Source organism: Caenorhabditis briggsae (genome assembly GCF_000004555.2).
Source record: "Caenorhabditis briggsae complete genome, chrIV, whole genome shotgun sequence".
Taxonomy (NCBI): domain Eukaryota; kingdom Metazoa; phylum Nematoda; class Chromadorea; order Rhabditida; family Rhabditidae; genus Caenorhabditis; species Caenorhabditis briggsae.
The window spans coordinates 5,154,776-5,181,438 of NC_013487.2; the positions used below are offsets into that span (position 1 = coordinate 5,154,776).

The 26,663-nt window shown below is 36.3% G+C and overlaps 4 protein-coding genes across 4 annotated transcripts; 3 read left to right on the forward strand and 1 right to left on the reverse strand.

Annotated features, from left to right (window-relative positions):
• Positions 1 to 3,894: 3,894 nt before the first annotated feature.
• Positions 3,895 to 16,988, reverse strand: CBG20102 (the record flags this gene model as incomplete). The annotated part of the gene is given in 17 exon segments (XM_002633950.1): positions 3,895 to 4,604; positions 4,967 to 5,048; positions 5,237 to 5,349; positions 5,478 to 5,691; positions 8,416 to 8,633; positions 8,692 to 9,142; positions 9,144 to 9,160; positions 9,760 to 9,784; positions 9,787 to 9,804; positions 9,807 to 9,821; positions 9,826 to 9,995; positions 10,043 to 10,190; positions 10,233 to 10,356; positions 10,407 to 10,585; positions 10,986 to 11,115; positions 14,429 to 14,589; positions 16,917 to 16,988. Coding segments are annotated over 17 exon segments (2,847 nt in total), but the record flags the coding sequence as incomplete, so codon positions are not given.
• Positions 6,156 to 6,659, forward strand: Cbr-nbet-1 (the record flags this gene model as incomplete). The annotated part of the gene is made up of 3 exons (XM_002633951.1): positions 6,156 to 6,183; positions 6,241 to 6,326; positions 6,453 to 6,659. The coding sequence occupies 3 exons, from the start codon at positions 6,156 to 6,158 to the stop codon at positions 6,657 to 6,659; spliced, it is 321 nt and encodes a 106-aa protein (XP_002633997.1).
• A 2,673-nt stretch (positions 16,989 to 19,661) lies between the features above and the next one.
• On the forward strand, positions 19,662 to 21,642 carry Cbr-thn-6 (the record flags this gene model as incomplete). Its single annotated transcript, XM_045235260.1, has 4 exons — positions 19,662 to 19,788; positions 19,907 to 20,031; positions 21,113 to 21,263; positions 21,320 to 21,642. The coding sequence occupies 4 exons, from the start codon at positions 19,662 to 19,664 to the stop codon at positions 21,640 to 21,642; spliced, it is 726 nt and encodes a 241-aa protein (XP_045096955.1).
• Positions 21,643 to 24,366: 2,724 nt separating this feature from the next.
• CBG20100 lies at positions 24,367 to 25,814 on the forward strand (the record flags this gene model as incomplete). Its single annotated transcript, XM_002633948.1, has 3 exons — positions 24,367 to 24,633; positions 24,984 to 25,206; positions 25,603 to 25,814. 3 exons carry the CDS (start codon positions 24,367 to 24,369, stop codon positions 25,812 to 25,814), a joined length of 702 nt encoding a protein of 233 aa, XP_002633994.1.
• Between the last annotated feature and the right edge of the window lie 849 nt (positions 25,815 to 26,663).

A 26,663-nucleotide genomic window follows, 5' to 3' on the forward strand; every position in this document is an offset into this window, starting at 1 on the left:
AATACGCGCTTGGAAGATGGAAATAAAACAAAACAAAAAAACTTGAAAAAAAATTTTTGAAAAATCTTCAATGAACCCATGAGCATATTTGTGAATTTCTTCAAAAATTAAATGTCTGTTTTTATTCTGGAAAATGCCTATTCATAACGAGAAACTCCCGAAAAACATGTTTAGATTGCGTAAATTTTATCCAGAGCCAGTTATGGCTTAAAATAAAACAAAAAAATTTTTTCAAAATTTTTGGGATCGGGAGAATCGAACCTACAACCTTCCTCCTCTGAACTTGCCATTTTACCACTTTACTACACTGCTGATTGAAATCTATTGTTTTAAAAGAAATACACTATTCCGTGAAAAAAAATTCACGAGAAATTGCTGAATCATAGGGAAACTTTTCTAGGTCATAACTCAGCTCACGTGAGCATTTTTCTGATTTTTTTAACAGATTTGGAATCCTCATAAGCTCTTCTATCTGCTCCCAAAATTACAAAAAAAGTTAAAACTGCTCCCTCAAGTAACTCCCTTGTTAGACATTTGTATAATCAATTTGTTGTTTTTTCAATGATTTTTTAATGCAAAATTGAATTATTCGGTTAAATAACATCGATATATTGGTAAACATGCTGAAAATTCAGACATTATAATGATGCAGGAACAGTAAAATTTGAGATTTTGAAAAACAAAATATCACGGTTTTGAGTTGTCACTGAAAATATAACTAATTCTACTTCCCATTCACAATAACAAGCTTGAAAAATTTTTTAAAAAGACAGATTCTCAGTAAAACCTTACGCTTTTCTAGAATTCTTCATTATTTTTTCTGTCTAGGCTTCTTCGATTTCTGAGAGCTATGGCAAAAAAATGTTCACTGATCGTTTGGGAGATTTTGACGATTATTTTGTTAGTTACCCATTTTTTCATATCTTTCACAGGAACCTAGAAAAATTAGTTCCAAATTGACAATCAGGGTGTAACTCAAAAAAAATATTCTAGGTAACGATCAAACTAATGGAACCATGCATTCCGTTGTTGAAATGTCCAGAATAAAACAGTATTTTTATGAACAATACCATGCGATACAACACGAATGAGTAATCATAAAATTCTTCAGTAAGTTAGATGAAAATATGTAACGGTGAAGAATTTAAATGTTTCCACAAGCTTTTCAGGAAAAAGGTTCACTAAAATTAATCCTGAATTAACGGAAATTTCAAAATAACTTTTAAGAAGAATGGATGTTTTGCCGACAGAATTGAAAAGCTGATTTTGATTCAATGTAACGGATTTCAATATTTTTGAAATCAAATTGTTGCTTTTTCAATGATTCTTATGAAGAATTATTGTCATTAGGCTTCCACCGTATCATTGATCAACATCCCGAAAACTTAAACTGACGGTATAATAATGCAGGAACAGTGAAACTTAGAATGTTTTCGAAGCATTGGAATCATCTGATTCCCCTTTCCCATTACGTTGAGCTAGAAACAGGAAAATATGTTCCCGATTTTCAGTCAGGCAATATACTTTTCTAGAATTTTCGATTTTATTCAAGTTTCAAAATTAAATCTGGATGTGTGCGATTCAAGTTTTCTAGAAATACTTTTATTTTCTGTTTCAAATATGTAATTTCAAAATCCAATTTTTTTAACCGACTCACTATCAGTGCGAACAGAATTAAATGCCGCTTTCTGTCATTCATGAATGTTCCAAATCCCCGAATTTTGCAAATTCGAATCAGTCTTAGGAACCAAAAAATCTCGCGATAATTCTAATTACTACTTTTGAAAATTCAAAACTTTCATTGTTCTGTACTGAATTGATGTCCTGGAATCGCAAATTTGAATTCCTAAACTTCTAGAAATGTTATTCAAAATTCATATTCCTTCTTCTTCTTTCTCAGCGTCAAGCCAACCCTGAAGAAGGTGTCCAAGACCGAAGGAAAATTCGACAAATTTAAGAAAACATTTTTTTCTGACAATGAAAAATATTATAAATCTGAAAATTTTTGTTTCAATTAGATTTTTGATGATGATAAAACTGTTTTCATATTGGGATACATCACAGGTGATTTTTTAAGGGTGGAAAACAGCCGGAAACAAAGTTCGATTGCATCGGAAAAGTAATGAGAAGATAAATATAACGGGGAAGAAGGAGATGTGATTAAAATATGATAGTAGTTTAGAGAGATGCTCGGAATGGGCTTTTCGTAACTTTTCCGGATTATATCTGTTTCCAAAAAATCGGAATTTTCGGAATCCCGTTCCGAACATCCCTGGTATGAAGAAAGATTTGGATTTGAAAACAAAGAGAATGAAAAAGTACAAAAAATTATAAAATCAAAATTTTAGACATGAAAGAATGGATCATGAAGTTCATTATCGTCCATATCGGGATCCTCCCACTCTGGATCCAGCCCTGCTGGCTCCGGCTCCTCCAGTACTTCAGGAACATCCTCTTCCATCAGCTCTTCTAGTCTCTCTGGGTCCGGCGCGGGCTCCGGTGCTGGGGGCGGAGCCTCTGCTTCCTCTCTGGCTCGTTCCTTCTCGATTCTGACCAACTCCAAATACTCTTCTTTCAGCTCTTTGTACTTTTTCAGCGATAGCACTTGAATGTCCTGGAAAAAGCGACGAACTTGTCCACCGGGAATGTATTTCGGCGATTTTCGACTCTGTTTCTTCCTCCGTCGAACTCTCTTCTTAATAATTCTACCGTCAACCCATCGATCCAAATAAAATGTTCCTTTTGGTTTTCGCTTTCGAAATTTGAATTTTCGATTCTTTTTCAGCTCTCGCTTCCGCTTCTTTTCAGCCTTTTCCAGTTTTATTTTTTGTTTCTCTTTCTTGGTTAATCGTTTTTTCTTGTTGATATAATAGGGAAACGGGGTTTTCTGTGGTTCATCATCTTCGTTTTTCGGGGAGCATGGTGGTGGAGCTCGGCCGCAATTTCGAGTTATAGCTGATTCAGAGGGGAATCCTGCTCGCTGAAAATATGAAAATTGAAAAAAAAATATTTCTGGGTTACGGTAGATTTTTTTTAATTTTCGGGATTACTGACAGGCTTTGAAACGAGCGGAAAAAACTTACTGATATACGGAGTATAGATAAATATGTAGACTCATATAGAAACAATGAAAAAATTCAATAAAAAATTGGCAAAATCTCGAAAAAGATTATTCGCAAAATTCTTAGACCTTTTTAGGTTTTCCAGCTATTTTCAAAGATTCTTTCTCAATTTTTCCGGGTTTTTTTTGTCTTAAATTTGATTTTTTTTGTCTTAAATTTGAACGGTGTTCATTGAAGGTTACTGTAGATTACTGTAGAAATCTAATTTCCTTCTGTAGTGTTTTTTGCAAACACAATCACGCCAAAATTCAGACAGTAATCTTAACGAGAACCGTTCCATCGAATTTCAGACAAAAAACCAAAATTTCAGACAAAAAACCAAAAAAAAAAGGAGAAATCGAGAAAAAATTCTTTGAAAATAGCTAGAAAACATAAAAAGGTCTAAAAATTTTACAAAAAAAATCGAAGGAAAGTCAATTTTTCTCTCTAAAAAATTTCGAAGTTTTCGGCGATTTCAGTTTTGGCGGGAATTCAAAATAAAGATTTGAGAACTTTCAAGAAGTTTCCAGAAAATGACGAATTTTTCGAAATTTTTTTGAATTTTTGCTTCAGTGTTATGTGAATCTACAGGTTTTTCTGCCCAAAAAACCAAATCTTAGTGAAGTTTTCTCACAATTTGCATTTTCTCTCTCCTCCGAATCCTAGCTCTCGGATCGATAATTCCTGCTCTTCGGAGACAAATGTATTCTCGCCGACACAGTTCATCAAATCTCCTTTGCAATTTATACAGCCTCAGGTACATTGGAAACGGTCTCCGCCGTCTTCTCCGCTTCAAATATCGAATTTCTCTGAACATTTTGATCATTTGTAAATCCACGTATGGTCGAGGTCTTGGGAATTCTCGAGGGACAATTGGAACTAGATTTTCAATTTCTTCAGGGAACAAAATATCTGGAATTTGAATTTCATCTTCTGGGTCTTGGTGTGGTCTCTCTTGAATTTGTTCTTCCAATTCTTGTTTCCTCTTCTCTTCCATTCTCTGATGTATAACCGATGGATCATTCACAATGAATTCCTTGATCATCTTCTCCGCGGATTCTTGATCAACAAATCGAACGAAACCAAATGGCTTCGGACGACCTCCAACGTTGATCAACGGCTTCTTCTTAGGAATCCACTTGTGCCACGTCTTCGCCGGAGGATGTCCCGGTTGTCGTTTCCTCGGATGGAACAGCGGGCGAACCCATCTAGTGGTTTTTCTCCCAACAGATAGCTCAGCTACAGTACCATAACACTGTGCTAGACGCAGCAACTGTGCTTCATTGCAGGCTTCTGGGAGTCTATCCACGTAGACAGTGGCTAGATCTCTATTGTAAATAGGCCAGTATTTTACGTAGAGTGGACCATTCGGTTCGTCTTCCTCGATGACGAAGAGAGTGGTGAACTTGGAAAGAGACTTCATGTGATTGTTTTTGAGCAGGTGGGTTCGTTTTACAAAGTTGGAGATTTTCAGAGTACGAAGGACTTGGCGGAGAAGGGATCCTGGAAAAATGGAAATTTGAAGGTGGCGTACGGCGAAAATTTTTAATGCTTTATTTTGTGCAGAAAACTAGTGCAAATCGAAACCCCCCCCCCCCCCCCCTAAAAATCGATTGTAACCGTTTTATATCAATTTAGGACCATTTTCAGTCAATTTTCGACTATTCAAGATGATTTTCGGGCTATTTTTGACGATTTTAAATAGTTTTTGGGCTATTTTAAGCCAATTTTCGTCAATTTTAGACGAATGTTGGACAAATTTTAGGCTAACTGAAGCACGTTTTCAGTCCAATTTTGGGCTATTTTAAGGTATTATCACACAAAATAAGGCATTTCAAAACATCGAAAAATACAAAACAACTTACTAGGCGTTCCCAACGAATCTCTATCCTGGAACAGATGACAAATGAGTGGAATTTTCGGAGCCTCCACAAGCGATCGCTCTATCTGAAATTCCGAATTTTCAGGGCTTTTAAAAAAATTCAGGGATTTCGAATTTGAAAAAAAAAAGAATTTCGATTTTTTTTTCTTTTTTTGAAATCGAAATTTCACCAATTTTTAGCGCTTTTCTGATGAAAAAAAATCCGAAAATTTGGAAAAAATTCTAAAAAACTCAAAAAAATCTTTTAACTCACCACTCTGACAACTTTCTGTCGAATATCGTTGATCCTTGGTCTTCTGCTCCTTAGCTCCAATCTTCTCCGAGCCAAACCAATTTTCATGCGACGCTTCTTGGTTCTATTCTTAACTGAGACAGAATTATTGATGAAAATTCAATTTTTGGGGGGAAACTCACCTCGAAGTTCCCCGATTTTCGTTAGCTTCTTCCTTTTCTGCTTTCCGATGCTTTTCCGAGTTCTAGAAGGTTTTCGAGACTTCGTCCTTGGTAGTCCGGGTTTCTTCTTGGGAGCTTTCTTTTTCGAATTTCCTTTTTTCGAGGTCTTTTTGGGTGTTTTTGAAGCTTTTTCAGAGATTTTCGAGTCCTTTTTAGGGCGTTTTGATGTATCTCGAAGAATTTTCGCTGATTTTGTAGGATTAGAAGCTTCTGGAGTCTCCGCATCCTTCTTCTTCCTCTTTCTTGTTCTTTTTGCTTTTTTCGGCGTCTCCTCGGGCTCCTTGGGAGTCTTTGGCGTCCTTTTCGGAGTCCTGGGTGTCCTTGGAATATTTCTCGAAGAGTTGGGAGTTTTCGGGATCATGGGAGTCCTGGGAGTCCTTGGAGTCTTCGGCTTTTTCGAAGGTTTCGAAGTTTCTCCCTCTTCTTCTCGCCTGGCTCTTTTTGCAGGAGTTTCTTCTACACTTGGACGCCTCTTTCGCTTTCTCTTCTGTCTTCCAGCCATTCTTTAGACTGAAAACCACCAAATTTCAAGCAAAAAAAACGGAATTGCTGATCGCAAATCGCTTCGAAATTGCAACTTTCCCGGTCTCGTCCGCAAACACTGCGCGCTCCGCAACGTGTCGTCGTTTGTGGCGCCACACACGTGTCGATTTACGGAGCTGATAAATACCGGTTTCCTGCTGAAATTTCAGACTATTTCCGGCTTAAAGTGACGTGGAATGTCATTTCGAGGTGGTCATATGCGAGGTGAGTTGATTTTCTATGGATAAATTAAAAGATTTTCTATGAAAAATATAGATTCAGGGCCAAACGAGGACTCGAACTATTTGGAGCGACACAATGACGATTTGGTGAACGGTCTCTCGTCGAAAGTTGCCGCTTTGAAGCGAGTGAGTTCTTAACATAAAATCGACTGTAATTTTTAACTTAAAATTCTTGAGTTTTCAACTTAAAATCGGAAAAAATCCTCTCAAATCGCCAGAACTATGCCTATTGTTTCTAAACCAAATTTCCAGGTAACAATCGCTATCGGAGACGATGTTCGTGAGCAAAATCGCCTTCTCAGCGACATGGACAACGATTTCGACTCATCAAAAGGCCTTCTTCAATCCACAATGCGCCGTTTGGGCATTGTGAGTAAAGCCGGTGGAAAGAACATGCTGTGCTATCTCATTCTCTTCGCCCTTTTCGTCTTTTTTGTTATTTATTGTCTGGCTCGCTAGATTTTCCCTCTTCCAGTGGGGCCTATTTGTACATTTTTGTACTTTCATTTCTTCATTTCCACCTAGAAATTACCCTAACCGCTGTGCTGTGAATAATTTATTTTTCTCTTTTCTCCCACTTGATTTTGCCTGGCATTCTTCATAAAAACGACATTGTATTGTATTGTATTTATTACGTAAAAAATACGTGGAAGAATAAAAAGAAAAAAGAATGAAAAAGAGAACAAATAGACAAAAAGGGACATGGTGTCATAAAATTGATATTTCTTAACCTAGACATGAATAATAGTGGATAATAACAAATCTTTTTCCGAACTTCTGACAGCAGCAGGCTTTTAGATCCGTTTTGTAGAGCTCATCATTTTACTAACTAGGGAAGGTTGTTTGTGGGGTATGGGACTTCGTTATGAGACCTATATCATTCGAAAGCTGAAAATGAGATATTTTCAAAAATGTAATTCGATTTTGCTGCGGACTTATCATATTCGAGAAAATCGAGTTTGAAATTTCATTTTTGAAAAAGCAAAGGGGGGACCCCATGGTGACTTTTTTCCAAAAAATTTTTTTTGTTGAAAAAACATGAAAAACTTACAGGATCATACTGTGTTCTCTGAAACTGTTTGAAATTGTGGTTACATGCTTTTGAAAACTATTTTTGAGTCATTTTTTCAAACCACTTTTTGACTTTTGAGAATAGAAAGTTAATGGTTTACAAAAGATTTTGGATGTTTTTTTTTGATTGTGATCGCAAATTTAGAAGTTTCTGTACAATGTGACCAAGTTTAAGCGTTTTTTTTTCAGAAAAAAATTTTGAAAAAAAGTTCCATGGGGTACCCCCTTGACTTTTTTTTTGAAAATGTTTGAAAATTTTTTTTCGGCCGAAAAGGTATTAAACGAAAAAGAACGAGCAAATTAGGTTTTTTACAAAATTTGATAACCTATTTTCTTCTCGGGATCAAGACATTTTGATTCTTTTTCTGATTTTCAACAAACCGTAGTACTACGATGATCGCCCAGTAACACTCAAAATTTGAGAAATCATAGACACAAATCATGTCTGATTGATGTGTGGCTCTTAAAACGAACCATCCTTATGAACTTTGACAAACAAAAGCTGTGTGAAAGTGTTTAGTGTTGATTAACGAAATAGTCAAAAACTAGACATTACTTATAACATTTAAGAAAGTACAATTTTTCAGTATCAAAATGAAATTTTTTTTTGAAAAATGTGTTCGGAACATTTTGAAGATTTCCACAAAGACCGAAAACAAAAACAAAAACAAACAAAGGAGAGAGGAATCGAACCCAACCCTAGTCAGTTACCGTTCTCCCTCTTCACCGCTACACCACCAGTCGCTGCTTTCAACTAGTTCCACAATGCATATAAGAAAGGGGGGAGATCTGGCCCTCAAAATATTCGAATTTCAGCCAAATTTCAAATTCGATTTTCTTGGATCTGGAATGTCCGCAGCAAAATCTGAATATATATTTGAAAATGCCTCATTCCCAGCTTTCGAATGATATAGGCCTCATATCAAAATCCCATACCCCAGTTACAACCTTCCCTAGTAAGAACCCTATTTGTGAAGAAGTTTTGTTTAAGTTTAGACTTTGGAGTTTTCCATTGGTAGGTGTGGCGGCTGCGCGTTTTTGTCGATCTAATTTTGAAATATGATAAATGATTTATATTAATTTTACCTAGAATGAGTTTGTTGAAGAATTTCTTTATTTAATTCAAAAATTATTAGTTTTAGACCCGATTCGATTTGTATTGAGATTTTGTGAGTTTCGGTAAGATTGGCAACGATTGAAGGATTGGAACAGCACGAAGTAGACGCTGAATGGCTTCTGGGAACGTGTAGGCGTCGGACGAAGAGAGAACTTCGATGGATTCAGATGACGTGGAAGTGGAGACGTCGGATTCGGAAGACACTCGGAGATAGTCCCGGAAGCCACGTTGGGCTCGTGTGGCGCCTAAAAATCTTCGAAAAATTAGCTGCATTTCAACATGATATTATCTGAAAATTCTGACCTGGAACAGTATTGTCTAAAAAAGTTGCTACCATGCCTCCAACCAACATTTTGATATTGAGAAGCATATTCAAGACGTTATCAATTTCAAAATAGCCAGTGTCCACTGGATGTTTCTCGAAATGAAGTGGGACGATCATTCCTAACAGCAACGACAACCCCATTATCGATAAATTCCGGCACAGCTTCAAATCGATCATCTGCAAATTACTCAACGCGACTCCTCCGATCATTGAGATTCCCATCGTCAAGATTCCACCAACAAGAGCGTCGGGAATAGAGGCGAGAATGGCCGCGAATTTCGAGAACAGTCCAAGAAGAATTAATACGAAACCAGCGAATTGCATTGTAGTTCGACTGGCGACTTTTGTGATGTGAATGAGAGCAATATTTTCAGCATAGGTTGTGACTCCACTGCTAACACCACTGACTGCAGCGATAAGACTACCGACTCCTGAAAACAAAGTTTTCTGTTTTACACAGGTTTTTTTCCGGAACGTTTTTTTAAAATTTTTCTTTCGATACCGAATAGCGACTTACTAAATATCAGCCGTTCAGTTTAAGCTTTCGCGTTGAGACAAACGCAAATTTTACTGTAGTATGGTCATTCGTATTGAGCAAGCTTACAAGACGATCCGAAAAAAAAAATTTTTCTGTTCTCGTCGATCTTTCCGGAACGTTTTTTACAATCAATTTTTCTCGCGATTTTTCCTATTGAGAACAGCCACAAAACTGTAAAAACGACAGTTCAAGTAGAAGATTTTGAGACGAACGCCTATTTGTTTATAAATCGAGCACGTTTACACACGCTGTTTTTCTCGGAACGTCTTGTAAATGCGCTCAAACGCGAATAACTGTACATACAGTAAAACTACAGTTAAATTAGCTGCAGTTAAATTAAAGCGAGAGAAAAAAGTTATAGCTACAGTAAATACTACAATAAAATTAGCGTTGTTCTCGAGGCGAAAGCTTCAAACTGAACGGCTGAGTCTTACGGTCCTGTGTCTGCGTTCCATCGGAAAAAAGCGCAGGAAAGAGATATTTTCGGAAACTTTTGGGAAAAAAAAACGTCGTTTCTGTTTCAAGATGCTTACATATTTTCACATTTTAAGTTTCATTCAGTAGGTTAAACTATCTTACCTTCCACAGCAATCGCTCTGTTGATAGCATCCTTTGGTGGTGGTTTTTGTTGACTGGTTCTTGCTAAAAGATCATAACTTCCAATGTTTTCAATGATAGAAGCGAATACAGATGCCACGTAGCCAAAGAAGATTCCTGCGCTGATTTTGGGCATTCCGAATGGTACTGTAATAGAATTTTGACAATAGATCACTCTTGAATAAAAAACCTACATGGCAATGGTATCTGAAACCATGGTGACTCTCTCAGGACCATCATCGTTACGTTGTTATCTGTCCTTGCTGCTCCATTATAAGGTTCCAGGTCGGCTATGGTCATGACAAAGCAAATGAACCAGACCAGAAGCATACTCAGGAGGTACTAAGCAATAATTTTTGGGTTCACAAATAAATTAAAACTTACTGGAAATTGTCCGAACAGCCTAATCCTTGTGGTTACGATTTGCTTCTTTTTGGTACTGTAGTAGAAAATCGGGACCCGAGTGTTCTCCAAATACACTGCCATCAGAACGACAACTAGAAGCATACTGTAGAAGAATACCAAAGAGATGGGGTGGGATTACTGTAGCGGACTTACACTAAAGAAATCCAATGAAGTGAGAGTTTCTCTTCGATGGTTGGAACGATTGAAGTGGTAAGGAGCAGCATTAGAGGGACGATGGTAATGGGGCCGATTAGGTTGGAAAGGTGACCCGCGATACCGGTCATTCCGACGAAAATGAATACAAGACAGGCGAGGAGGAGACTTCCTTGGATCTGGAAAAAATTTCCCATAAAGAAATCAAACAACCAATGATGTCGATGAAAAATGCAAGCTTCCCGAAGACGTGATTGAACTAACTTTGTCATTAAGAACCAATTATCTAGCCTGTGACATTTTAAAATTATTTATTTCTAATTTATGGTTTATTATTCTCCTAGGTATTTTTTTCACTTTAAAAGTAATTTTTTTCACTTCAAAAACAATTCATTTTCTGAATTGTTCAGGGGAAAAAATTAGAGAAAACTGGACAAAAAGTGGGAAAATCGAGAAAATAATTCAGGAAAGTGAAACTGTTTTCAGGTTACGGTAGCTTTCGTTGTGATGACTATCGGTCATGGCCGAATGCAACGAAGAAAATCTCGAATATAAAATATTCCATTTCAATGGTCCTACCTCTCTCATTCGTCCCATCCAAAATTCTTGCGGCACATTATCATGGCCTGTATACGGACAATGATTTTGTGTCTTGTATGCCAACAACGGTGGTAGAAATGCCATTGCTGGACCATGAAGAACTGATAACCTGGAAGATTGGAACCATTTTATTTCGGTTTCTTTAACAAGGGAGGTCTTTTTAGAAAAGCTTTCAGAATTTTTAATTTTTGACAGGGGTTAGTTGACCCGCTCAAAAAGCCCCTGTCAAAATCTGTATATGCCCTTTTTCCAAAAATGCTGAAAATTTTTGTCTGAAAGTTTCGAAATCCTTAACAATTGCAAGCCGCTCTTCCCTCTGTGAAATCGCCTCCTGGCAACCTCCAGAGAACACCGCTCACATCAACCGATTTGCGTTCTGTTGTTTCAAGCGGCGGGGTGGCTGAGTGGTTGTGGGCTCGTGTGGTGAATTTAAAGGTGTGGGGTTCGTCTCCTTCCTTTCTTATTTAATTTTTGCTTTTCAAATATAATTCCCAGACACCTATTTTGGGCTTCAAAATGGCTTTCTGCGCGAATTTTCGAATTTCCCCCGAATCCTCCACTTTGACAGGGAGAAATCATAAATTTTTTTCAAAGTAATGTTTTTCAAAATTTTCAAAGTTTTTGATGGTCAATCCCATACGAAATTTTTGATGAAATTTTTTTCGTTCGAAATTTCTCAATTTTTTCACAGAATGTTATTTTTTAAGTTCATATTCGTTCCTCATGTTTTTCTTACGTGCCTGGGAATTATATTTGAAAAGCAAAAAATAAACACAAAAGGAAGGAGTCGAACCCCAGACCTTCAATTTCACCACACGAGCCCACAACCACTCGGCCACACAGATGATTCGCGCAGTGTCTATAATAGGTGAAATATTGTTCGCGGAAAATCGCCATGGGTACATCGGAACATGCCTGCCGCAGGCCATTTACAGACCAATCGCGAACGCGCCACCGCAAACGACCAATATTCGCCCTATCGCGAGCAAATCTCCTACAATTGGCTTGTCGCGAGAGCAATAATTGGCATATATTATTTCGAATCTGGATGCTAGCAGCTGCTAAAAATTGTTTATTGCACAGAAAAAACAAGAAAAAACGAAAAAACAATTAATTAAAAGTTATATTATTCTCTTCCGCTGTCATCGTATTGGCTGGAACGGCGTGGAAGCTTCTACTTCTGTCAGCGTTTGTCTTTTTCGATGACGGTCCAAGTGGGGGAGGAGAAGACGCTGTAGAATCTCGGTTAGCAAACTGAAATGATTTATCGAAATTTTAAGTTCCCCTAATTTTTGTACTATACCTCTGACAAAAGTTATCGGCTGGAAATTTTCTCGAAATCAGCTAATTTGACACTTCCGACTGAAATCTCAAGTTTTTTCTCAGATTTTTTTTTCAAATCTACCCACCGTTCCAGTTTTTCTTCCTTCCTCTTTTTCAGTCGTTTCTTTTCTGGAGTACTCAGTGGACGTACCAGAAAATTGAGAATTTCCTGGTTCTCTGTAAAATTGGATTTGAAATTCGGACTTTCTGAACACTTCTTACCTTTTGAAAGTACAGTAGCAGTGCTATCTCCTGAATAAACCGAAATTTCGACTTCCAGCTTCCGACATTTGTCTCCTGGCCATTTTTTCAATTTTTCTGCAAATAAAAAGCAAAATACTGTCTGAGACAGTATTCTAGTATGCTCTTGTAGGTTAAATAATAATTGACGGACAAAATTTGCGAAGGAAACTGAAAAAAACGATGAAAAATAACCAAAATAGGTGAAAGAACTTCGAAAACGGAAAAACAAGAATTTTTCGCGACTGGTCAATTGTAGACCTTTTATAGGGTCAGTTAGTAAGATACGCAATGTGCTCGTGAATGTTCAATTGTAGAAGAACTAGTTTGCGGTAGGTGAGTAATTGGGTCGTTTATAGCTCTTCATCTGTAATTGGTCAATCACGAATCACCTGTGGCACCCCGCCGCTGAAAACAACAGAACGCAAATGGGTTGATGTGAGCGGTGTTCCCTGGAGGTTGCCAGGAGGCGATTTCACAGAGGGAAGAGCGGCTTGCAATGGTTAAGGATTTCGAAACTTTCAGACAAAAATTTTCAGCATTTTTGGAAAAAGTGCATATACAGATTTTGACAGGGGCTTTTTGAGCGGGTCAACTAACCCCTGTCCAAAATAATAAAATTCTGAAAGCTTTTCTGAAAAGACCTCCCTTGTAAGAGAAATTAAAAAAGATCGACCGATAAAATTTTTGAAATAATATGGCTAACATTTTACTAGTTGACCAACTTTCGGTATCTATCACAGGAGCAGAGATAAATTGGGTCAAAATTTGATTACCTCTTTCAGATTTTCCATAAATCGCAGTGTTTCAAAAAATTTCAGTATCTATTAGGTTTTTTGGAAAGTTCCTCTCATTTTTCGCGTTAGATACATTCAATGTAAAAAACGTCAAAACGATGTCGGATAAATTGAAGGTAATGACCATTGTTATCAATGACTTTCTGCCAACGCCCCACCAAATTGTGGATGCCGTCCTTCCAAAACTCCGGTGACAGCGAATTGAAAATCAAGTTAACCCATTTTTGATATCCTGTTTTGAGGTAATTTTTTTTTCAATCAAGACTACGTTAGAAAAGAGTGAATAAGTGATAGACAAGAAGTACAAGGTTTGAACTATACGGCGGATTAAACAACATAGTCAACGCACCATATAGACAACATCCCTTTTTTATCACGATTTTCGGGACGCCCGGTGGTTGGGCGCCTTTGTCAACCCTCATGGCTGGTCGCTCATTGTAATCATACATTACCCATTTATCACCACTAGTAATGATTTGATCCCACCATTCATGTGCGCAAAGCAGGATGAGAAGATTCAAACAGGTGTCCACACGTGAAACAAAGTTGCGTTGAGCCAAAAGATGTGGTCCGTATCTTCCCATTTTTCTGACTTTGCCGAGGGTTATCAATCAGTGGTTTTTTGACGAAAGGCTTGCCACTGATGTACTTGATATATCCCGCACAGTTTGAGACGAGTCCCTTTCAATCCCTGTTCTTAATGCATCCAAACCTAAGCCCATTTGGTAGTTGGAAAGAATGAATCTTTTTGTTCACCTATACTGGCGATGGGTTTCAGCAGATTTCCGATCAGATAGAAATAAAAATAGAAGGGCAGTCCAAAAATGTAAATTGTTAGGGACGAAAACGGTGGGCATATCTCACTACACGAAAAGAGGAGAATGATCTCCGTTGGGGTGTAGACACTATTAGACCCCACCAATGTACTGATAAAACGACAGTTTTCTCGCTTTCACCGCGCTCATAAAAAACTAAGTTTGAAAACAGTGGTTCAAAAATGGGAGGAACTTTCCAAACAACCTAATACTTTGTTCTGTTCTCAAAAATTCATAAACATCATACCTTAATCCAAAAGTGGTCTGTAGAATAGTTGCGATCCCGCACGAGACGAATGTCGCAGAGATTAATTGAACGCGTAGCTGAACTGCCGCTGCTCCGGCACATGCACAATTTGAAATGAGAAATGGGTAGACGAGAAGACCGGACATGCAGAGCATGGCTTGCTGAAAAGTTTTTTTTTGTTCAAAAAAATTGGAAAATCTAAATTTTCAGTTTCAGAACAACAAGATACAGTGCGGTCAATATCTATACGACCCCCCCCCCCCCCTAGTTTTTGGGCGCACAGAAAAAACTGGAAGAGTTATCAAAAAACGATAAACGCCATTCGATTCACAATCAAAAATAACCTCCAGAGACAAAGTTTAATAATTTTAGCACTTTCCCCGAACAAGCACCGTCCAAAATACCCATTTGCAAGCGGTCAATGTCTATACCACCTGGAAAAATGAAAAATCTCAAGTATTCTAGAGAGCAAAATTGAACTTTTTTTGGTTGGAAACTGCTAAAATAGTCTTAAAACAGCATATTTTGACAGTTTATACATAAACTTATTCCTCTGTCCAAGTTTCAGAAAAAATTATTTTCAGTCAATTTTGCCATTTTTCAGATTTTTGGAATAAATCTTGAATAACTTACCACTATCTCTCTTTTCCTTCCCCACATTAGGACTAACTCTTGCGGGTTAGTCCTTCTTAGCTTCGTTTTTTACCATTTTCTTTCCCCGGTATTACCATCACTACCACCATCACTCCTTATTTCTTCAAATCCTTCGAATAAACGAAATATATATAAAAAAACTTTGCTTCTAGGTAAGATTTTGAGCTGAACATTAGAGGGAATATTTTAGTACTGATCATGAACATGTTGCGAGTGTTCAAAGCTTTTTTGAGCCTCGGAAACTTGAATCTGAGCTCGAGCTTTGAGCTGAAAAAGTATACCCAACTGAAAATTTTTCAAAGCTGTCTAAAATGTTCTAAGTATTTCAAATTGTCATCAAAATTGCTATTTTGTACAGAATATTGAATTTCAATAGTTCAATCAAGTTTTCTACAAAAATCAGAATCACCGAATTTCAAGATCAGTTTTTCATATGCTGTTTTAGGACTATTTTAGCAGTTTCCAACCAAAAATGTTCAATTTAGCTCTCTAAAATACTTGAGATTTTTCCTTTTCCCGGTTGTCGTATATATATTGACCACTTGCAAATGGGTTTTTAGGACGGTGCATGTTCAGGGAAAGTGCTAAAATTGTGAAATTTTGTGTCTAGAGGTTATTTTTGATTGTGAATCGAATGGCGTTTACCGCTTTTTGATATCATTTCTAGTTTTGTCTGTGCACCCAAAATGTAAGGGGGTCGTATAGATATTGCCCGTACTGTATATTCTAAATTTAAAAGATCATGGCTACCCTCTTAATTTTTAATAATTATTCGATTCCAGCTAATTTCAGAAGGTCCTCATAAATTTAGGACCTCAAATATATAACAAAAATAATATTTTCTGATTCATGAGTTCGTAATTTCCTGTGTTATTTCTTCTTATGATTACCCTCTCATATGTTCACAAATAGTTTCCAATGTTGATTCTCATTTTCGAAAAAAAAAATCCGTTACAGATTTTTTATAATCTTCTTCATTAAAAATGTCATGCATTCCAATGTTTATTTGGTGCAATAAAACGTGAAGTAAAACATTTTAACTAAAGCTCAGATTTGAAGTTGAAATTCGAAAATTTCTCTTGGAACTAGAATTTTTTTATTATTTAGCTTCAAAAGTTTTATATTTCATGAATCTGATGTCAAATGCGAGCTCAATATAGGCATACTAACAATGTGGAGTGAATAACAATATTAATTTTCAAAAAAAAAATACTGATTCAAATTCTCTACAGAAATCCTAGAAATCTTATAGATATTCTTTCCATTGTAGAATTTCAATTTTTATCTTATTCAAATTGTTTACAGTAATCCTAAAGCATGCAACAAAAATAATGTCTCACATATTAGCAACTAACTTGAAAGCCAAACCCAAAATTAGAGTGTTTACGGTAGTTCTGAATGCTTATTCCGATTTTCAAAAGAAATTCTGTTCCAATAATGTTATAATTTTCTTTGTTAAAACCAGCGTGAATTCTCTGATATTGCTCTTTTTACTAACTTTTTACTAACTTAAACTTACAGTAAAAGGATTTTCAAACCTAGGCGCTGAAATTCTAAAATTGGTCTTGAAACTTGGAGAATTAAAAAAAATTTAGTTTTTGAATAAATGCATGTTTCATCGATTTGATTTCAACTACTTACTCATTATAGGCACATATGTTGATGTTTGAATTTTGAAAAAAGTTAAAACAAATTTTTTACAGTAATCCTAGAACATCCAATGAATATTCTTCGCACTGAAAAATTTCAGTTTTTTTTCTGTTTCAAATAGTCTACAGTAAGCCTACAATTTTTAACAAAATACTCCTTTAGCACTCCACTTTTCATATCTAACCTGAAAGCCAAACCCGAAAATCTCCTTGACACTCGGTACATCGTTGACCCCTAGGTGTAGGGGTACTGTCATTCTGAAAAAAAATTTTAAAGAATTTCTAGAATTTTCCAATAAAAAATACCAATTGATAGATGACGTGCAAAATGTCAGAAAAAAAGTCTTGAAAAAAGAAGAAAAAGACACCTCTTGGTGAAGGTGACTAGAACTAGAAATGATTCGCGGGAAATGTGTGAAAAAAAAGAAGAAACAGAAGAAGAAGAAGAAGAAGAAGAAGCAAATTTGTTAAATTCTACAACATTTGTCTTTTTTGCCCCACTATCTATCATCAAGATGATAATGATGATGATGAGGTTGCTATGAACATACGTACAAACGTATGAAATGTACATTTACGAGAAAAATTAGAAAGGAAAATACAATAGTTACACAAATGACGATATCAAATCGGAATTGAAACGAGAGGACAAGAAAAATGGGTTCGAGAGGAAATTAGAAAAATTGAAGGTCAAGGACGACACTCCCACTTTTTACCGAACAACTGATTTACCAGTTTTCATGTGACGAGGCTATTGTTAGCTGATGAGAAAGGAGTGATCACCCATTTTTATGTCGTTTTGTGTTTTTGGTTTAGAACGGTTTAGGTGATAAGGGACATCTGATATGGGTTCTGATTAGATTTTTGTAATTGTTTTGAAACAAAATATCATTAAAAGGCAGGGGTGAGTCTTCAAATTATTTTTGAAGACCAGGAAATTACTAGTTTCTGGATTTTTCAAGTATGGAAAATACGGTTTCAGGATTTGCTTTCGTATTTGTATTCAATATAAAAATGTATGCAAAGTTTCACAGTTTCAGATTAATATGTTTAGGTACAAGATTTCACAATCAGTGATGAATAAATTGTTTTTGAAAAGCGAGAAAGAAATTCCAAAAGTTTTAGTTTCGAAATATTGTTAACGTTTCTGAAAAAATATGAAGCTTATTGTTTCTACGCATTGAGAATTACTACACGATCTGAAAGTTTGTTTCCTTAATTAAAGTCCTCGTGTACTATTAATTGGCTATTGTTGTGTAAAGAAAACAAAGAAAACTGATTGGTAATTTGAAGGTAATTGAGTACTAGACGAGCTTTTTTTTCGTATGATTCATTCAAGAACAATTTGCGCTTACAAAATAATTGAAACTGTTTCTGTTTCCACAAGTTTCAGGTGGATGGAACCTCTCCCATTTTTTGTTCAGAAGAATGAAAAACAATATGCTGGAAAATTGTAACCCCTGAATACGCTTAAAATTTAAATAAAACCAATAGTGATCATTCTACTGAAAATGTGAAAACAAAAAATTCGGTGATTTGAGAACAATTTTTGAATAAGACAGTTTTTATAGGTTGTTCTGTTCTTGCGATAAGGTCAGGGTTCTCATTGAAAAACAAAAAAACCCGAAGAAATTAGTTTCGTTTCAGGTTCTAAAACTCTTGGGGTGGTGTCTGGCGAATCGACAAAGTCGTTTTTTTTTAGTTCGATCTATGGTACATAATAGTTTTTGAAAAACAAATAAAACTATTTAAAGATACTGAAACATTGAAAATACTCCTAAAAATCTAGGTCAAAAATATACGTGCTAGTTGATTGTCGAAGATCATGAACATTAGTTGTATTCCAATTCCAACCCACCGATCCGATAAGGAGTCATTGGTTGGTCAGTGTTGCAGAAATTAAAAAAATACTGCTCAGAGAATACTGCTTATTAGCAATACATTTGTTTCAACAAGAGTTAGTTTTTCTCTCATAATAAAATTCACTAGAATTGGAAAGTTTGAGATCTAGAAAGTAATCAAACTACAGAAGGTTTCTGATGTCTTCCAACTGGAAAGAAATTAGAAAAAAAATAGGGTTTTCGAAATTTTCGCTAATTTAAGTTCCTTGAGGAGATGAACTTGCGGGCGAAATGTTGAAGACACTGCTCCGATACCGGCTACGCAGACTGAGAAAGAGGGTGGATGTAAACGGTATACCATCATGTAAAAATACACACTCATTAGAGGGTTTAGAAAATATCATCATTTTATGAATAGTCTGAAACAGTTCTAACAATAAGTACACAGGCTTGGAAGACTTAAAGAGATCAAATTCGACTTTTGAAAAATAAGGAGTTTTCCCAAAAAAGGATTCCCGGTTTAAAAATGTGATATTCTTGAGCGATAAATTGTCTTGGGAGCCAATATCTTGTGCTGGAAGCCTAAAGGAAGCCTAAAGCCTAAAGAAGCCTAAAGAAGCCTAAGAAAAGCCGTAAGAAATCCAATTTTGACAGAGACTGCCTCAAGGCAGGTACGAATTGATACTGGAGAAATTCCTGTGATTACAAAGACTTAGTGAAACGGAAAAAATACCGATTCTACGGAAAAAATGTTTTCATGGGTTCTGATGTCTTTCAACTTTTGAGACGGTTTTTTGTCACTGACGGAACAATAGACCATTCAGCGAAAACTAATAAAACTTTGACTGAACATTCTGTTGTCCTCTATTCTTTTCAAGTTCAGAAGTTCAAAACTGTTGGAAGAAAACAAGAGAGGGATAGTTCTCAAAATAGATATCTTCTGAAAAACTCAAAAGTTTTATTTACTCAGCGTTTTGCTTATTTTTCACCTAACGGTTTAGCACCTAAATCAACAGAAATGACCATCAAAAACTCTAACGGGGAGTTCTATAAAAACAGATTCTTCCTGAAAGAGAAATCCAAAAGAGAATGATTTTCCTCCTAATTGCTTTCCTATTCCCACTGAACTCCTATTATTGCATCCGACAAATCAACATCTATAATCGATGCCCATTTCCCGTCTGGCCTGGAATTGTTGGACCTGGAAATCCTGCTGGTAAGTGGGAAGAAGATTCTAGAATTATTTGCGGTTTCGAAGTGTTTTGAAAGCTAATAACTCCGAGACGATGACCAGTGGTTAAATAGAAACTTCTTCAAAGAAATAAAACATTTAGGAGGTGGCTTCCGATTGGACAACGAGCAGGATCGGAAGATTTCCGTGGAGGACAGTTGGCAAGGAATCATTTGGGGACGAACATTTTGTGATAGTCGTATGAGATGTGCAACGGGGAATTGTGGGGTGAGGAATTTTGGATGGAAAGAATTAGATTAAAGACAAAAAGAAGTTTTGTTCCGAATTGTTTGCAAATTTTTGATCACATGGGAGTTTTCGGTAGATTTTGATTTGATGGTGTTGGAGTAACTGTAAACTGTAACAAGCATCATTGCGGCAAATATGTTTTAAAAGAAAATAACTATCTAATAGGTTGGTAAAAAGTAATGCGCGTTTGGTGCGAACTACTTCAAACCACAGCTAGTGTAGTTCTTCAAAAGAGACATCAATTCTTTGCTCATACGTTGGCAGAAAGTGGTCGATAATAATGGGGAATGGCCCCTCGATTGATATCATTTTGTTTTGGTTTTGCGAAAGGTTAAAGTACATCAAAAACGCGCATTACTTCTTTACCAACCTAAAATTAATTAGTAAAAATCGTCTTTATTAGTTAATTAGACTAAATGAAACAGGGATTTTCAAAAAAATATTGGTCAAAATTTGAAGTGACAGATTATCTAATTGTAATGGCGTTTTTTGGGGCTTTATAAAACTTTGATGGTAAAAAACTGTGAAACATTTTTGAATTATCATATTGAAATTAGCACAGCTTCATGCTCAAAATGACGCCTAACTCGGGAAACAGATTTTCTTAACCAAAAACAACATTTTGCGAGCTTCTCAGGTTTTACGGATACAACTTTACAGCGGTCCGTAAAATTTCCGAATTACTGAGAAAATCTGTAAATCCGTAATCCGTAAACGTATAATCATACTACAGAACATCACTTATTAGTTAACACTATTTTTTTACCAATTAATAAGGCTAAGTTAATCAGGGATTTTTTCATGGTGGTGAACCAATCTTCCTATCACAAGAAGGGTCCCATAGTGATTACTTTGCACTTATCAATTTTCCTGGGAAAGATAGCAAAAAAGTTCAACAAATCATTTTGGTCGATGATAGAGTGAACATTTCGTTAGCGGATCACTTTTTATATTTCTCACAGGAACCGAGATAAATTGAGCCAAACTCGAATTTATTATCCCATTTCTAGGCAAACAACACAAGTTACGTTTTTCCTGAAACAGTAACCCTTTTTTCTAGAATCGCGAACAATGCAACGGTACTCTAGGTCGCTTCCCATTCACCATTGCCGAATTCAGTTTGGACGAATCGAACGATAAAGATGTGTATTCTGTGTCACTGATCAATGGATATAATATTCCGATATTGATAGAGCCGTTCGGAGGAAAAGGTTAGTCGAGAATAAGAGAAGGTTACTGTTTCTTCAAAAGATAACTGAATTTTCAGACTGCCAACGTGCCGGTGGTTGCATCTCGGATATCAACGAAGTGTGTCCCGAAAGAATGAGAATCACGAATGGAAGAAGAAGAGAGAACGGTAACGTCGTCGGAGCAGATCCCCTTGTGATGCTCTTCGATCTGATCGCGAATGTTGTCGTGGAGCATTCTCGACGCCAGATACGTGCTTCAGAAGCCACGTGGCTCAAACATTCAAGGATGCGTGTCCAACAGCCTTCTCCTTCCAATTCGATGATGCTACATCATCGTTCGCTTGTCAAAATGATGCAGAGTATCTGGTTCAGTTTTGTTGATGACTTTTATCTAGAATGAAGCTTTCTCAAAACTCGAATCTTTGAGAAGAGAATTGAAGATACAGGTTTCAATAAATTTCCCATTTTTTATTAGAACTTCCCCCACTTAGGTTCAAGCCAACGGGTCAAAAAACGCGCCCCAAATAACTTTTAGACCAGAAGAAATTTAATAATTTCAAAGTTGACGTGGATTTGACCTAATTAGTTTTAATCAACGAGTTGCAACGCGTGATTTTTTCGTGCAACGTTTCAAAGTTTGATCCTCAGCCACATAATTCAGCAGCGAATTTTTACTAAAATCTCACGTTTACTGGGGCGCGATTTCTGACCCATTGGCTTGAACCCAAGTGATTCCCTTCTATTGCAGATTTTACTGTATTTGCAATGCTACAAATTTTATAAAAGTTGGAAAAAAATACGTTTTTATTCGACTGTCAAAGAATTTCAGAGAAAAAAGTTAGCAAAATTGAACGACATAATTAGCATTTCTACAAGTGAACGTGGAAGTTGGGTCATCGTAAGCGTAGGAGTATGCTTGTGGACATGCGTCTTTGAACATTCGTGAAGTTTCGCTTGGTTTGCATTTATCCGAAGTACCGAATGCCCCACGACAGCAATCATGATCGGTATTGTATGCCATGCAAGCGGATTTACAGGCTCAGCAGAAAAATTAAATCAGCAGAAAAATTAACCTGAAAAAATCAAATTCCTTGTGTTATATTCAGTTAACAAAAACCATGAGAAAATGAAAAATATGACCTACCGTAAAATCTGTATTAATATTGCGCCTCTATTTGAATTGCCCCTCTAATAGACTTGCACCCCTTGAGGGCACTTGAAAAATAGACTTGCAGCCTTTAATTGAATTGCCGCCGTAATACAATTGCATCTGCAGCAGTATTGCGGCTCCGCCGGGAGTACTGTACAATTTTTAGTATGTGACACCGTGACGAACTATTGCACAGTTGTTTTTCGAATTTCTTTTTTTTAACTACCTACCTAATTTCTGGTTTATTTTTATTTTTCTTCGTTTTTTAACAATATTTTCCATTTATTGAAGCGATCAAAACGAGCAATGAGTTCTGAAGAAGACCTAGAAGACGTGGAAAACGTGTTCGACGTGGAAAAATTGGATGACGTGGAACACGTGGAAGACGTGGATAACGTAGAAGACGTTGAAAAAATTGGTGAAAACTCTAGAAAGAGAAAGCGTGGAGCACACACCTTGGATTACAAGCTTACGGTGGTGAAATGGGCAGAATAAAAAAATAACACGGAAGCAGCACGGAAGCAACGGAAGCAGCTTTTGTTCAATTTGTTACTTTTTTTTTGTTGATTTTCATAATAAAACTGTTTTTTTTCAAAATTTTAACCTCAAATTGTAGTTTGAAAAAGAGAATTGCAGCCTCTATTTGAATTGCCCCTCTAATAAAGTTGCACCCCTTGAGGTGACTTGAACAATAGACTTGCATGCAATATTAATACAGATTTTACGGTAATTTAATTTGTACAACAAAACGAATAAAGTAAATGAGGTATTAGCTTTCGAATAGCACTAAAGGCTTCAAATCAAAATGAAAAGAACAAGCTTGTATTTGATAGCACTTTGGAACCGGTTTCCAGAATAGTAACACATTTATCTGTTTTTTGTATAAATAAACAGTTTTCCATTTAAATATTTTTATACTAAAAAGGCAAGTGCCGAAAATCCAATCAAACAAACAAAAATTCTTAGAAAATGAACAAATCACTCAAAGTTCGACCGGGAACTAAAATTGACAGATCAAAGTTTTCAATTGACCTGGTTTTTTTTCAGCTACAGAGTTAGCGTGTATGAGTCTTTTCGATCTTCTGAAGCTCAAAAATCCACGACGGTTCACTTCTGAAACAATCCAGAAGATTAATTATCAAACAATTAATGGGTTCGAGTCTATTCACAGAAAAGGATATCTCCAACGAGACATTAAGCCAGCGAATCTGCTAGTCTAAAACCCTTCCGGCTCCATACAAAAAGTATACATAAAAATCGCAGATTTCGGATTATGTGCACAGTATCGGAATGACAGAATGAAGATTTTAAAGTGTCAAAGAGAGGAAAGATCAAAACATTTGTATTAAAAAGTAGTAAAACATAAAATTGAAGCCCTATTCTTGATTAGTAGAACAAAAAATTGTTAGACTCATGGTTTGTACTGTATATGGACAGAATTTCAATTTTTTTTTCATTTCCCCCAAATTTCAAGATACAAACAAAACAATTTTCTGTTTCAAAATCTTATCATTCGACAACAAAATATGGACTGAGATTAAAAGGTCTTTACAGAAAAAAATTCTTATTTTCCAGATCATCTATCTATATGCTCAACTTCCCAGAGAGATGCAATGGATGCTTCGGTTTTTTTTTGGAAAATCGGAGAATAAGATTTGAATCAAGGAACATCTACAGTAGACTATACTTCTCTGAAAAACTCTTTATGGAATTTTGAAAGATTCAAATGCTATTGGAGATCAACAAGAAATGCATACAATGCGAATACAAACCGACTGCCAGAAACAGAAAAATTCACTTTTCTAGTTTCTCTTGTTCGAACATCTAGACACAATTTGTGACATTCTAAAAAAGACCAATGGTCAAATGTTCTCATATTATGATCTCCACCATCAATCACAATCATGACCCCTCCCATGAAATACCAACCCACATTTCAATTGTTTTTCGAAAAAAAATCACTTGTCTTAAATTATGAATTTTCTCGTTCTTTCAACTTTTCTATTCTCCTTATTTGAATTAGTCCTTCTTCAAAATTCGGATCGTGAGATTACAATCTACAACAAATGTTCCTTTACAACATGGGTAGGAATTCAAGGACCCGGGAATCCTGGGAACGGAGGATTCAAATTGGATTCAGAATCCAGACAAACGATATTCGTAAATCCCACTTGGACGGGAACGATATGGCCGAGAACTGATTGTGGAGAGGATATGGATTGTGCTACGGGAGGTTGTGGGGTAAGAGAACCTTCATTTGAAATTATTCAGCATTCGGCAAAAAACTACACGAAAACTCGGTGAATGAACAAATCTGGCTGAAACCCTTGTGGAAAGCTGGAGTAAACTAATGAAAACGTATTGTCAAATTTTGGAATTCACATTGTCCACTTTGAAACTTCGGCTGGGATTCAGAAATATGTTTGCTGTCTCCAGTATTCCTCAAAGTTTCAGCCAGATTGGTTCATTCTCCGAGTTTTCGCGGAGTTTTTGCCGGCTGCTATACACTAAAAAGAATCTTAGGACCAGTATCATAACGAATCATAAAAATGCAAAATAAATGTTTTGAAACAGTAAAATTGAATATTCAGCCCCACGAAGAATGCAATGGCGCTTCTGGAACTCCTCCGATGACTGTTGCAGAATTCTCAATGCAAACCGATGGATCCAATGACACCTACAGTGTATCTATGACAAATGGGTTCAATATTCCTGTATTAATTGACCCATATGGACCCTTGAATTGTGAAAGAGCTGGAGGTTGTATAATGAATCCGAATGACGCGTGTCCGATGGAGTTTGCTATTCAAAGAGGTTAGTTTTTTGACGACGAATACCGTAAAACCTGTAATAGTAGACCCCCCGAACACTGATCTGATTTTGAGCTAATTTTTCCCGGTTTCTATCGAATATTGAAAGTTGTCAACTGATAAATTGTTTATCATATTATCAGAAGTGTTCTGTCAGTTGACACATTTTTGAAATCTCGCATAAGAATTGATATAATTGAGCTCAAACTTGACAGTGTGCGGGTTCTTCTATTGATGGTTTTATGGTAATTGCGTATTTTGGAACCATGAAAACCAATTCGATACAGGTTTATGTTGATTTTGAAGCCGTTAACTTTCTAACAAAAACGAGGAATCAAATTTAAAAATATGTGAAACATTTCGTCATGTTTTTGAAACATTCATTCTTCCAAAATTCCAGCCCGTATCACCGTTGGATGCAAGACCGGTTGCCTCGTCTACAACAATAATCGAGAATGCTGTCGTGGAGTTTTTTCCAACCAAGAGGCATGTCGAAGTACGATAGCTTCTCGACTCTTCAAAGCATCATGTCCCAGAGCCATTGCTCATGAATTCGACGATTCGAACACGTTCACTTGTAATGGTGCTTCTTATGTTGTGCAGTTTTGTTAGGTTGTGGAAGTTGAACGTATTGTTTATTGTTTATGTTTTGTAAATAAAGTTTAGAATTCGATATTGAAATTTTTAGATCCTATGGACCGAATTTCTCGGCAAAAATTCGGGGGGGGGGGGGGTACAAGGGGGTACAACTGATTTAGGGGTACAAAATTGGTGATTTGGGGGTACAAGATTCGTGGGTACAAAAATTTGGGGGTACAACGATTCGGGGGTACAATCTACCAATGATTCTGGGGTACAACTTATTTCATTTAGGGGTACAACGTTTGTGATTCGGGGGTACAATCTACCAATGATTCTGGGGTACAACTTATTTCATTTAGGGGTACAACGTTTGTGATTCGGGGGTACAATTTTTTTTTGACGAATCTTCTGAATTCCTGAATTTCAGAGCTTGAAAATCTCAGAATTCGGAATCTGAGAATTTGGGAACTTCAGAATCTGAGAATCTGAGAATTTCCGAATTTCAGAACTTCGAAATCTCAGAATTTCAGAACTTCGAAATCTCAGAATTTCAGAACTTCAAAATCTCAGAATTTCAGAACTTCAGAATTCTTAGAATTTCAGAACTTTGGAATTCCAGAATTCGCAATCTGAGAATTCCGTAACTTCAGAATCTGAGAATCTGAGAATTTCGGATCTTCAGAATCTGAGAATGCTAAAACTTCAAAATCTCAAAACTTCGGAACATCAAAACTTCAGGACTTCAGAATCTCAATATTTCAAGAAGGACAATGGAGAACTGTGAAATGATTTTAACAAATTTTACAAACGGATTTTAATGCCAGTCGATACTTTCCTCACTTCCAATTTTTCTCTATTTTATTTCTTAATTCCTTTTCA